The 13137-nt window shown below is 58.9% G+C and overlaps 2 protein-coding genes across 2 annotated transcripts; one reads left to right on the plus strand and one right to left on the minus strand.

Annotated features, from left to right (window-relative positions):
• Positions 1-1519: 1519 nt before the first annotated feature.
• Positions 1520-2478, plus strand: LOC135307995 (histone H2A type 2-B). The gene is made up of 2 exons (XM_064432691.1): positions 1520-1638; positions 1710-2478. The coding sequence occupies exon 2, from the start codon at positions 1776-1778 to the stop codon at positions 2154-2156; it is 381 nt and encodes a 126-aa protein (XP_064288761.1). The 5' UTR covers positions 1520-1638; positions 1710-1775; the 3' UTR covers positions 2157-2478.
• Positions 2479-7182: 4704 nt separating this feature from the next.
• LOC135307994 (histone H1.10) lies at positions 7183-8160 on the minus strand. The gene has a single exon (XM_064432690.1). It carries the CDS (start codon positions 7976-7978, stop codon positions 7322-7324), a length of 657 nt encoding a protein of 218 aa, XP_064288760.1. The 5' UTR covers positions 7979-8160; the 3' UTR covers positions 7183-7321.
• Positions 8161-13137: the final 4977 nt, after the last annotated feature.

Consider the following 13137-nt stretch of genomic DNA (forward strand, 5'->3'; position numbering starts at 1 on the left):
TCCTGGGGATTGATTCTGGGGCTCCTCTAGAGTCATCTGTCCCTGGGGAGCTGCAAGGGTGGCTGTAGCTGAGGAGTGTCCCTGGGGAGGGGCAGCAGAGCCTGGCAGGAGCCACAGGGTGGACACCTGGGGAGAGCCAAGTGCTCTTGGAGTGAAATCTGCCTCTGAATCCCTCGCGTGCTACGGGGGCAGCTGAGCACAGCTTCATGACTTACGGGAAGCTGGGGTGGGATTAGGATTTTTATCCAGAAAGCCTGTTGCTAGCTGGCCCCTCATTGCTCTCACCATGACTTGAGGCAAGAGAATCACTGTATTAGCAGCTCCTGGCAGAATAGATTTAGCTGCTGGCACTATCACCTTGATGCCTGTCCTTGCAGGAGCCACAATGGGAGGTTTCTCTCCCTGCCTGCCCCTTGCTGTTCCAGGATGAGCTGCTCAGCTTCCCCAGCCCAGTCAGTGCTAACTGCAGATGAAGCTTTTCTAAAGGTCACCAGCTCATCTCGAATTCATTTCAGGTCTCCAGTTGCTGTGGAGGGAGTGAAGATGCTGAGCACGAGTGGGGGGATGCTCAACTTTCCCAGCTCTGGAGAACATAATCCTTCCCCTGGGGCTGCAGGGGCAATGCAAAGGCACAGGGTACAGGTTATCTCCCTCCAGACTGTGAGCACCAGCAGCATCGGCAAAAAAACCCCAAAAACCCCTATGCTGAGTGTTTAATGAGGATGTGTTATTGCTGGGCTACATCACCTTTAAACTGGAGTCTGGCCGCTCGCCCAAGGCTGTTTGAGGCAGTTCCTCTAGCCTGGTGCAGAGATGACCACAATCAACCCGGCCTGTCCACAGAAACTGGTTTGGGAGAAACTTTTGCCTTTGATCGTGAGGAGACAGGAGGGTGGTACTCGCTGGGGCTGTCCTCCCTGTCGGGGGTTCTTTCCCCATGGCATCGCCCTCGCCCGCAGACTGTGGTGTCCTTCGGGAGAGACATCCCGCTGGCCGAGGAGGGAGCTGCGGGTTTGGGCATGGAAACGGGCCCAGCTGCCAGGCACCCGCGGGCGCTCGGGCCAGCACCCCTCCCTCCATCCCGGGCCCGAGGCCGCCGGGAGCAGCGCCGGGCGCGGGCAGCAGCAGCAGCGGCGGGTGCGGGGAGCAGCGGGCGGGGTGCAGGAGCAGTGGCGGGTGCAGGAGCAGCAGCGTCGGGTGCGGAGAGCAGCAGCGGTGGCGGGCGCGGGAGCAGCGGGCGGGGAGCAGCAGCAGCGGCGGGCGCGGGAGCAGCAGCGGTGGCGGGTGCAGAAGCAGTGGCGGGCGCGGGAGCAGCGGCGGGCGGAGTGCGGGGAGCAGCGGCGGGTGCGGGAGCAGCGGGCGGGATACGGGGAGCAGCAGCAGCGGCGGGCGCGGGAGCGGCGGCGGCGCGGGGCCGGCCGGAGCGCAGCAGAGCCGCGGCGCTGCCCGCCCTGGGCGCCGGGAGCCCTATGCAAATCAGGGATCGGCAGGATAACCAATCAGCGCCGTGGCGGCAGCGGCGGCAGCCAATGGGGCGAGGCGTGCGGCGGGCGGGCGGCGATATCCGCGGCGCGGCGGCGGCGGCCGGGCAGTGCGGCGGCGGGCGGCGCGCAGCGCGGAGCGGCGGGAGCGCTTGCGGTAAGGGCGGCGCGGCGCGGGCGGGGACGGCGCGGGCCCCGCGCGGTGTAACGGCGTTTGTCTCCCCGCAGGCGCCGGGACCCTCTGTGCGCGGCGCTGCTTGAGAGGCGGGGGCGAGGGGCCGCTGCCTGCCGGCCATGTCGGGCCGGGGGAAGTCCGGCGGAAAGGCGCGGGCCAAGGCCAAGTCGCGCTCGTCGCGGGCCGGGCTGCAGTTCCCCGTGGGGCGGGTGCACCGGCTGCTGCGGAAGGGTAACTACGCGGAGCGGGTGGGCGCCGGGGCGCCGGTGTACCTGGCGGCCGTGCTGGAGTACCTGTCGGCCGAGATCCTGGAGCTGGCGGGCAACGCGGCCCGCGACAACAAGAAGACGCGCATCATCCCGCGGCACCTGCAGCTCGCCATCCGCAACGACGAGGAGCTCAACAAGCTGCTGGGCGGCGTGACCATCGCCCAGGGCGGCGTCCTGCCCAACATCCAGGCCGTGCTGCTGCCCAAGAAGACGCAGAGCTCCAAGAAGTGAGCGCTGCCCCCCGTCCCCCCGCCCCCAGCTCCCTTCTCGCCGCTGCCTCACCTCTCCTCCCGGCGGGGCTGGGGTTCCCGTCCTGCCCCTCAGCCCTGGCCGGGTGGTGAGCCCTAGCAGCCCCCACCAGCCCTTCACCAGCCCCTCTGGCCTGGGCTGTGGCAGCGTGCGGGGTGAGCATGGGTGAGGTCAGGCCCTGCTTGTGCCCCCGCTCTGCCTCTCTTCCCTCTGGAAGAAGCGGTTTTGGAGGAGGCAGCTGGATCGCAGTTGTTGGCAGGGGTGACATCTGGAGCCGTGTGGTTAGGTCACGGTGCGGAGCTGCCGGTAGCTGCTGAGGGTTGTTGTAGCTGGCAGAGGGATGGACGCGGGCACCCCCGGCTGCCTGTGCCCTCTGCCAGCCCTGGCACTGTGCAGGGCCCCCTGCTCTCCCGGTGTGCCCCCGCCTCCCTCCTCAGCAATGCCATCCTGGCCGCACTGCAGCTGCAGGGCAGGGGGCTGCGAAACGTGGAGAGGAGAAAAAGTTTCTCCATTGGCAAGAAGTGGCTGTTAGTCTTAGTTTTGTTCATGGTAAAACTAGTGCATTGCCTACTGTAAAGAAGCTTTGGTCCTATTTATTTTAAGGTCTCTATTTTTGGGTACAGCCCTGTACAGTCACGTCCTCGCAGCTCCCTGGCTCGGCGGGTGCTGGGGCACTCGGTGTTCCCCCACGCCGCGGCTCCTGGGGCGGGGTGGGGTGGAGGCTGCGGTGACAAATCCCCTCGGAGAGCGTCGCAAGGTCAGGCGCCCGCCGGGAGCGGGAGCTGCCATCTTCTGCCGTGGCTCCCCTCCTCTCCCAGCTGCAGAAGCCCTTCGTGTCGCTGAGAGCCACCCTGTACCCTGGTTGCACTTCTGGAAATTACATACTCTGTCTCTTTTTTGTTGTTGTTTGTTTGTTCAGCACTATTTCTGGCTCTGAGAAATAAAGTGATGATGATATCTGTTAACTGTAACCCTTTATGGATTAATATTTCTTTTGAAAACCACTCGAGTTTGTGTTAAAGCCCACTCCTGGCTAGTGCCATATTTATTTCCTGGCTGTGTGGCTAATGCCGAGCATGGGGGCAGGATAGCTGTCCCGTGACCCCTGAATAGGTGATGCAGAGACAGCTTTCCTGCTGCCCAGCAGCTGCTTCTGTGAGGCTGATAGTTGTGTGCATGCAGCAGTGCCGAGGCAGTCAGCCCTAGACCTTCATCACACGTTTTTTAAGTGAAAAAAAAGATTATCTTCTATTTATGTGCTGTAAGTAGCATGTGTTCAACCTATTGACTCAGCTGTTAATCTTGTGGATGAAGTAACTTCCCCTGGATCCGAGTTTAATGTTGCCTAGAGTAGATGGACCTGGATGCTTGTCAGCTGCCTTTGTGCAGGGGGTTTTCATCCGGCTCTGCGGGAGCAGTGCGTGCATCGGTGTCCTGCTGATGGGGTGTGGAGGTGTCCTGCCATTCCCCGGGGGAATCCTGACCCCGGCGGGTGGGGACAGCAGGGCACAGCCCCACTGCAGCAGCCAGACCCCCTGGGATGTCTCTGCCTCCTGCAGGGGCTGTTGCCATCAGCGAGGTGGGGATGAGCAGTTCCCTTTCTGCTGCCCAGTGTCCTAGTGTCTGTATCCCAGTGTCTTGTTCTCTCCCTCTTGTTTTCTCCAGGACCAGCATTCTGTAAACCTGAGAGTGCTTTGTATTTCTTAGAAAAATGCAGAACTTGTGATTCTGAAAAGAATGGTGCAAACCTGATACCTGATTAAACTGGTTCCCTGTTGAATGCTCTTAAATGTGCCGTGTCTTGTCACCTCTGCAAACTCACGGACTCTGGCAGGCTCTGTGGTGTCTGGGCTCTGTGCTCTCCAAGGGGAAGGACTAGTAAAACACCAGACAGGACCGCTGCCAGACTGTGACAGTCTTCTCCTACCCCGGGAGAAGATAATACTGTTGTCTGGTTCTTTTCCCTGCCGTGGGAGTGCCACACTGCCTGCTTGTTCTGTCGCAAGTGCCAGGAAGCTTCAGCTGCTCCGGGCTGGGTGCAGTGGAGGGGGAGTGGGGCTGGACCCGGGGCCCTCCCCCGGTGCTGGAGGTGCCCCGGGGGCTGCTCCAGGAGCCTTTGGGTGACCTTGCAGGCAGGCAGGCAGAGATGAGAAAACCATCCTGAAGGGAAGGAAAGAGCTGGAGACGCAAGGCTGTTTGTTACTCACAGCCTGTCCTTGGCCATTCCCAGATGGCTGTTCTGGAGGCTGCTCTACAAGCCAGTATTGCACCCTGCTTGGGGTCTAGGCAGGAGGGGTTGTGGGAAGCTTGGATGATTCCCAGTGGTGTTGGGGTTGGTCTGTGCAGGGCTGGGTGCAGCCCGGGGGTGCTGGCAGGTCCTGTAGGGCAGTGTCACCTGCTGCCCTGCCAGCACAGGGCAGCAAGGAGCACGGGCTGCTGCCCAGGAGCTGCAGTCACCCTGGATGCTGTGTGGCTCTGCTGGGGCTGGTGCTGGTGGCACACACAGCGCCCTCCACGCTGAGCTCCAGCTGGGTTCTGAACTTCCTCTGCTGGCATGTGACAGACCAGCTGGGAAAGCTGGGAAGGAAATCCTGTCTGTCACAGCAAGCATTGCTGGAGCGCTTGGCCTTTAGCACCTCGTAGCCTTCACAGCTGAACATTGTTGTGACCAGGAGATTTGGAAGTCTTGGTCTTTACTATAAAGCTGGAATAAATGTGGTCATTGTCACGCCTACAGATTCAGAGCCAGGTCTGGTCCTTTCTGGAGGGGTGTTACTGGTCCTGGCTCTTCTGAATGCTTCATGGCACCAGAGCAGCTGAGCTCATGAAATGTGAAGGACTTGGCTGAGCAGAGCCTTCCCCAGAGACCAGGTGAGCCTGGAAGGGTCTCTTGGTCTGTGTTTCCCTCAAGGAGAGGGCTGGGAGGCTGCAGCATTCTTCCCTTTCTCTCGGGTACCTGAAGCTGGGATGAGCACAGCCTGGGAGCTGGAGCTGCCTGCTGTGGGAGGCTGCTGTGCATCCCCACGTGCAGGAGTCTCTGCCAGCTGTGTCCCTCAGCTCTGGCAGTTTGATGAGATGAGTCACTGGCTCTTCAAAGTCCCCAGGGCTTGGGTTTCTCCCCAGAGCCTGGTCCTCAGGGTTGGCAGCACCCAGGGGAGCTCACTCAGGGCTGCCCCAGCCTGGCAGGCTCAGCCTGTGAGGTCAGGCAGCTCCAGCTGGCCTGGCACAGTGTGTCACCCTGCTGCCTCCCCTGTGCTGGGCAGCTGGAGGGTCACTGCCTTCCTTCTGCTTTTATCTGCCCCCAGGAATGTGCCTGCTGTTCCAGCTGGAGGGGTGGCTGCAGTGTGCCGTGCAGATGAGAGAGCTGAGCCCAGAGATGGGCTTGGTTTAACCTCCCTGCTGGGGAGCAGCCTGGCCCCTGTGTACCCCCCTTGGTGAGGGCATCCCCTTGATCCTCCCAAACCTGCAGCTGTTCACTAAGGACACAGCTGCGGGTCAGTGCCAGAATGCAGCAGATCTCTCCCAGGATGGGGACTGCTGCTTCTAAATGCAGCCCTGGAGGGAGCTGCAGCCTCTGCAGCAGACCAGGGCTGCTCTTCCAGGGGCATGGCTGGCTTCTCTTCTGGATGTAGCAAGAGGACATTTCTGCAGGGAGTAAAACTTGCTTCCCTTCTCCCTGCTTGTTCTCCGGGGGACAAAGGGATAAAGCCCTGGGGGAAGGGGCTGTGCCTTTCCCAGGAGTGCTGAAAGGCCCTGCCATGGCCTGGTGTGACAGTCCCTAGCTGCTGTCCCTGTCAGCTGCTCCTGGGGGGGCTGGCTGCGGGCCTGACCCGTGCTGCGCTCGCTGGGCACAGGCAGCTCCGGCAGGGCGGCCCTCGGGGCCGAGCAGCTCTGGGGCGGTGCTGCTGCTGCTGCGATCCCCTGCCGGGCAGAGGCAGCGGGGCCGGGCCGTGCTGCGGGGCCAGCATTACCGCAGCCGGCCCGGGGGCTCCGTGCAGCCGCGCTGCCCATGCCCGGGGCTGTGTTCGCGTCCCCTCCCCGCAGCCCGGGCCTCGCTCCTCCCGCGGCAGGCAGCACAAGATGGCCCAGATCCCCGCCGGCGTTTACGCAACCTCGCGGTGCCTATAAATAGCCAGCGCCGGCGGCTCCGGCCCGGCCCCGCTGCCGCCTGTGGGGAACCGGGGCCGCCGCCGCCCGGAGCTGCCCGGCCCGCGCCGCTGCCGCGGGCGGTCGCTGCCGGCCGGGGCGGGCTGTGCTGCGGGGCTCCCCGCTCCCCCCGCAGCTCGGCCGGGCGCGGCGGCCGCGCTCCTCGCTCGCCTCCACGGCCAGGATCCCTCCTTGCTCCGCTCCTGCCCGCCGCCCGGAGCGGGGTGCGGGCTCTGCGCACCGGCACCCGCACGGACCCCGAACAGCAGCAGAGCCCCCCGGACCAGCCCCCTTCCCGCTGCCTGCAGCGAGCACACCGGAGAGTCGTTTTGTACCAATTTATTTGAAACGACGATAAATGAAAAGGAAAAAAAAATAAAAAAGAAAACCGAACCGAAAAATGACCCCACTAACCCAAACCCTCCCTCCCCACCCACCCCAGACCCATAAAAAAACATTAAAGGCCATTGCGGGTGCGGCCGGCGGCCGCCAGGGGGCGCCGCTCCCGCGCGCCGTTGCCATGGCGGCGGGGCCGCGGGCCGCCAGGGGGCGCCGTGGCCCTTCGGAGCCGGCGGGGCGCGCGGCGGGGGGCGGGGCCAGGCGGGGCGCGCGCGGGCGGCGGGAGCGGGGCCGGCCCACGTGGCGCGGGGGGGGGGGGGGGGGGGCCGTGCAAAATGGCTGCCATGGAAACCGGGCGGGAAAAATCCCCGGGAACAACCGGGGGCACGCGGGAGGGGGGCCGGGAACCGTCTACAGGCGGGGAGGGGCACGGCCGAAAACAAAAGGGCGCGATCGGGGGAGAGCCGCGGGACGGGACGGGGGGAAAAGGGGGGGACAAAACGAGGCGGCAGAGAGGGGAAGGGGCTGGGGCGGCCGCAGCCCCGCTCACCGCGCACGGCGGCGGCTGCGGAGGCGAGTCAGCAACACAAAGACAAAGCGGGTCCCCTGGGGGTCTGTGCTCAGAGCAGTCCGTGCCGCGGGAGGCTCCCTGCGCCTCGCTCTCACGCCTTGCGGCTCTTGAGCGCCTTGGGCTTTGCCGACTTCTTCACCTTCTTGCCCCCGGGGGACGCGGCTCCCTTCTTGGCGGTCTTCTTGGCTTTGCCCTTGTCCTTCTTCGCCGCCGCGCCGCCGGCTCCCTTCTTGTGCGATTTCTTCTCGGGCTTCTTGCTCTTGGCCGCCGGCTTCTCCGCCCGCCGGCTCGAGGACACCGCCGCCTTCTTGAGGGACTTGTGGGCGCTGCTGCCCGCGCCCCCCTCCCCGCCGCCTTCCAGCTTCTTCCTGTTGAGCTTGAAGGAGCCATTGGCCCCGGTGCCCTTGACCTGCAGCAGCGTGTCGTTCTGTACCAGTGCCTTGATCGAGTACTTCAGGTAAGTCCTGCCGTTCTGCTGGTCGAACCAAGCCACTTTCTTGGCCTCGTTGTAGATCTTGGCCAGCGAGGAGCCGTTGCGCTCGCCCAGCTTGCGGATCGTCTCCACCACCAGCTGGCTGTATTTGCCCGGCTGGTTCTTCTTCTTGTTGTTCTTCCTTTTCTTCGATGGCGACAACGAGGCGCCGCCGCCTCCTTTCACCTTCTTAGCAGCCGCTTTCTTCTCCGGGGAGAGCGGCGCCTCCTCTGCCTCGGCCATGGGCAGATCGGTGTCTTCGAGGTCTACCGACATGGTGCGGGCCGGGCGGGGGCGGGCGGGGGCGCGGCGGGGCCCGGCAGCGCGCTGTGCCGGCTCCGCTCCGTGCGCCTTCTGCCGGGGCGGGCGCCGCCGCCGCCTTTTATATGGGCACGGGGCGGACCGCGTTGAGAACAACAACAGCCTGGTCCGCCGCCAGCCCCGGCTTGTGCTTCTTGGGGCTCCTTCGCGGGGCCCCCGCGCCCGCCCGCGACCCCCGCGACCCCCGCCCCGGTTCTGGGGGCGCGGGGCACGGCGGCGATGGGGCCTCGCCTCGGCCCCCCCGCCCGTCGCCGCCGCCCGCCGCCCAAGAGGGGCCGCCGCGGGCGGGGGGGAGGCGGCAGGGGGCGGGGGGCGGCGGCGGCGGCGCTGGCCCGGGGTTCTCCGGAGGGAACTAACACAGGCGACGCCCTCCCGCGGCCGCCGGCAGCGGCGCGGAGATGCCCCGCCGTGCCCGGGGGTCCCCGCCCCGGCGGCTGGGGCCACCCCGCCACGGACCCTCGCCCCCCTGGTCAGCGGGGGGAGGCCCCCGGGGGAGCCCTGCGTGTCCGGTGTGGCCCCCTCCCCTCCTGGAGGATGAGAAAAGCGCGGCGGTAGCGCTGGGGAGGGGCCGGGAAGCCTCCGACCGGGCCCGGGGCCGTGGGTGTGGGGGAGTGTGCGAATCGTGCAGCCCCTGCGTGCCGTGGCAGCGGGCGGGGGTCGAGCCCCGCGGCAGGGGCGGCTCTCTGTGGGCTGGGGGAAGGGGGCGATGCTCTGAACTGAACCACCCCCATCCCCATAATTCACCGAATCTCCCCAAATCCCACCGGGGAAACGCGGCTTTGGGGGAGGGGAGTGCACGACGGCCCCCTGGCCGAGCCCCGGCGCTGCCCCAGCAGGGCCCGTGTGCCCCCGCTCCTGGCAGAGGATCCGTGTGTCCCCGCCGTGACCGGGGCCGGGACACGCGGGCACAGGCACCGGGGCGTGCCCGGCTGTGCGAGCACCCCCGCGCACACACACACAAATGCACGCACACACACATGCACACACCCACACACAAATGCACGCACACACACACAAATGCACACACCCACACACAAATGCACACACACACAGATAAACGCACACATCGCATATGGATACACACAAATGCACACACACAGAGATGCACACACAAATGCACACACACAGATGGACACACACAAACGCACACATCGCACATACACACACAAACACATATACACACACGAATGCACACACACTCGCACATACATGCACACACACACAGATGCGCACACACACACATGCACACTCGCACATACATGCACACACACACTCGCACACACATGCGCACACACACACAGATGCACACACTCGCACATACATGCACACACACACACAGATGCGCACACACATGCACACACACTCGCACATACATGCACACACACTCGCACACACATGCACACACACACGCACACACACAGAGATGCGCACACACACACATGCACACACTCGCACATACATGCACACACACACGCACACACACACACAGATGCGCACACACATACATGCACACACTCGCACATACATGCACACACACTCGCACACACATGCACACACACACGCACACACACAGAGATGCGCACACACACACATGCACACACTCGCACATACATGCACACACACACGCACACACACACACAGATGCGCACACACATACATGCACACACTCGCACATACATGCACACACACACGCACATACATGCACACACAAACGCACATACATGCACACACGCACACACACACACACGGCCACACCCGCACTCGCTGCCGCACCCCGCCCCCTGCCCACGCCCGCCGGGCCCGCACAGCCCCGCCGCCCTCCCTTTCTCCTCCTCCCTCTCCCATCCCGGCTCTCTCCGCCATTTCCTCGCCCACAGCCCGCGGTCTCGGCTCCGCGGCGATGGCGGCATCCCGACCCCGGCCCGGACCCTCGGGTGCCCCGCTCCCCCGAGGAGGAGCCCCAGAGGAGCGGGGCTCTGCCCCGGCAGCGCGGCCCGGCCCGGCCCGGAGAGCGCACAGCCCCAGCAGCCGGGGCTGCCCACCGGGAGCACCGGGAGAACCGAGCCCTGGCACAGCCGGGGTGCATGGTGTGCACCATGTGTAACACGCAAACACACACCTGCACGCGTGTAAATGTGGCCCCGCAGCCGGCTGTAGTGTGTGGTTGGCATGTATGGTGTGTCTGCTACAAATGTGTGATGCCTAATAGCTGTTGTTTAGTGTAATAGTACGCTGAATTTAAAATAAATGTAAGGGCATGCATACACATAAAGACATGGCTATATGTTCTTAAATATTGACGTAAACATGTGAAAATTTAAGAGCAATACATGTGTGTGGGTGGGTGGGTGGGTGTGCGGGCAGGGCCGGGCAGTGAGGGCCCTGACCCCAGTCCCCGGGAGCAGCACCGGGATCCAGCCCCCATCCCCAGGCACGGGCAGCCAGGGCTGTCCCTGAGGGCTCCTCTCCCTGCCCTCCAGAGACAGGGAACGGAACACACACGTGGGAATGTGTGTGTGGATAGAATGCGTGGGGGAGGCTGCCTGCGTGCGAGAGAGAAACACAGAGAATGGGAGAAAACAGCCCCAACACACTCACACAGACACACAGACACACAGACACACAGACACACATACAGACATATCTACAGAGGCAGTGTGAGGGGTCACAGGCAGCTCTCTCTGGCTGTATTTACCCACACACTGGCGTCTATAGAAACAGGGGCTGAGAGGGAGCGTGCTGCTCAAACATTCTCACTCTGCACACGCAGACATGCGTGCATAATGCATGCAATATATACCGATGTGGGGATGAGCTCTCACACTCCTGCCCTCTCCGTGTGCACACAAATACATGCACGACATTCCCTCTCACTATATACTCCATATGTGTATGCATAGAGACACAGGGTGGGAGCTGTTCACACACATCATTCTCTATTCCTGTATAAATACATATATTTATATATATGTATATAAATATATTATATATTCCTCAGGAATATATATATATTCCTGAGGAAAAGAGCAAGACCTATTGTCTCACACACACACATTTTCTATCACTCTGTCTCTCTCCCTGCCCTAATTGTATCATTTCTGTGTAATTCTTTCTCTGTACACATTATAGAGAGTGAGAGCTTTTCTCACTCAGTACTGGCTCTTCATAGTGTACACGTGTACAGAGAGTGTTCACTAATAATTATCTATGCATGAATTTATACTATATAATTGGAGGGAGCATTGCTCATACATATTGTTCTCTGTTCATATATATGCACATATCCCTGTATACTGAGCTGTTTCTACAATGACAGTACTTTCTGTTCCTGTATAGATATGTATATATGCATATATACATGTACCCTCAATACACACAGATGTTCACACATATTTTTAACAGAACATAGAGACTTAGGGGAGAGCTGCTTACACACATAATTTGCTCACTGCATGGGTATACATATATTATTTAGGGAGAAAGCTGTAACATATATAAATATATATATATATATATGCACTTCTATATGTAGAGAGCCTGTTTTCTCACATAATTCTCTACATATTTTTACATACATTTTACATTACACACATATAATTTGGGAGACAGCCGATTGCACACACACAACCCTCTCTTGCTGTATATAAATAAATGCACACATACACACACACAAAGATCTTCACACAGCAATAGTCTGTGTGAATAGTTCACACTGACAACAGTCTCTGTTCACACCTATCCTCTCTCTTGCCACATCTATATATTTAGAGATATATAAATAACAAAATGAGTGAGAGCAATTCATGCACACAAACACAGTTTCCATGACTCTCTCTCTCTTTGCCCCCCTCCACATGTACTCTCTGGGATACATAAATACACACTATCTATGTATATATGTTGGTATATTCTCTCTCCATACGCACAGAAGTAGAGATAATAAGAGCCATTCTCACTCACAGTACTCTCTCTCGCCTTATATATGAGTATATAGATGCATATATACATATATATACACAGATTTCATGCACAGTTCTCACTCTGCATTGTGCTTGAAGGGCTGTTAACACTCACAATTCCCTTCCTCTCTTCCTGCACACAGATATACATATTTATATACATGCATCTACACAGAGAGACACTTGTTCTTTCACACAATTACACAACTTTATTGCCACACACACGTGCACACTCTCCATGTATGTATACATATATATATATATATACATATATACTAGGGGGATGAAATAGCAGGTATGGTATATATAATATATTGAATATAAAGTATATTTCTAGCTTATACAGACTATATATTTGTAGATGTGCATATATACACACTGAGCTGTTCAGAGAAGTGTTTTCACATACAACACTTTCTGATGTATATCCTCTCTGTATGTATATACATATGTTCTTACCTATGAAATGCTTTTTTTTGGTAATAGATAAACTGATATACATACATATATTTGTATACATATATATATATATATAAACTTCACACAGAGAATTCTCTTTCTGTATGCATATATACATACATAACTGGAGAAAGCACTGTTTGCACACTCATGTGTATGTATAGAGCAAGAACGTGTGAGCTGCTCACAGATGTGCACAATTCTCTCACTCCATGTACATCCACAGATCTGTGCTTAGAAAGGGATGAGAGCCCTTTGCATACAAGTTCACCTGAAATATATTTATTTATTTATTTATACACACACACATAGGTATGTATGCATCTACAGAGAGAGCTGTTCTCCCACACACACTTTTCCCTTTCTATAAATACACACACATATATGCATATATACTGTATATGGAGGGCAGAGAGAGTGAGAGTTCATTCACCTCTCTGCATTTATTTGGATATGGATAGCTATATTCACCCAGATTGTTCATACAACACACAATCCCTTTTGCTATATATCTACATGCATATCAATACATAATTCTGTATATTTTTACATGTTTAATTAGAGATACTCACACACACACACTGTATCCTTAAAACCACACACAATGCCCTTTCTCTCCCTGCATGCACATACACATACATGTGAAATTGTACACATAAATACAGTGAAATTCTGGGCTGCTCAGTCTTTCTCTTG

The sequence above is a fragment of the Passer domesticus genome, chromosome 9 (genome assembly GCF_036417665.1).
Source record: "Passer domesticus isolate bPasDom1 chromosome 9, bPasDom1.hap1, whole genome shotgun sequence".
Lineage (NCBI taxonomy): Eukaryota > Metazoa > Chordata > Aves > Passeriformes > Passeridae > Passer > Passer domesticus.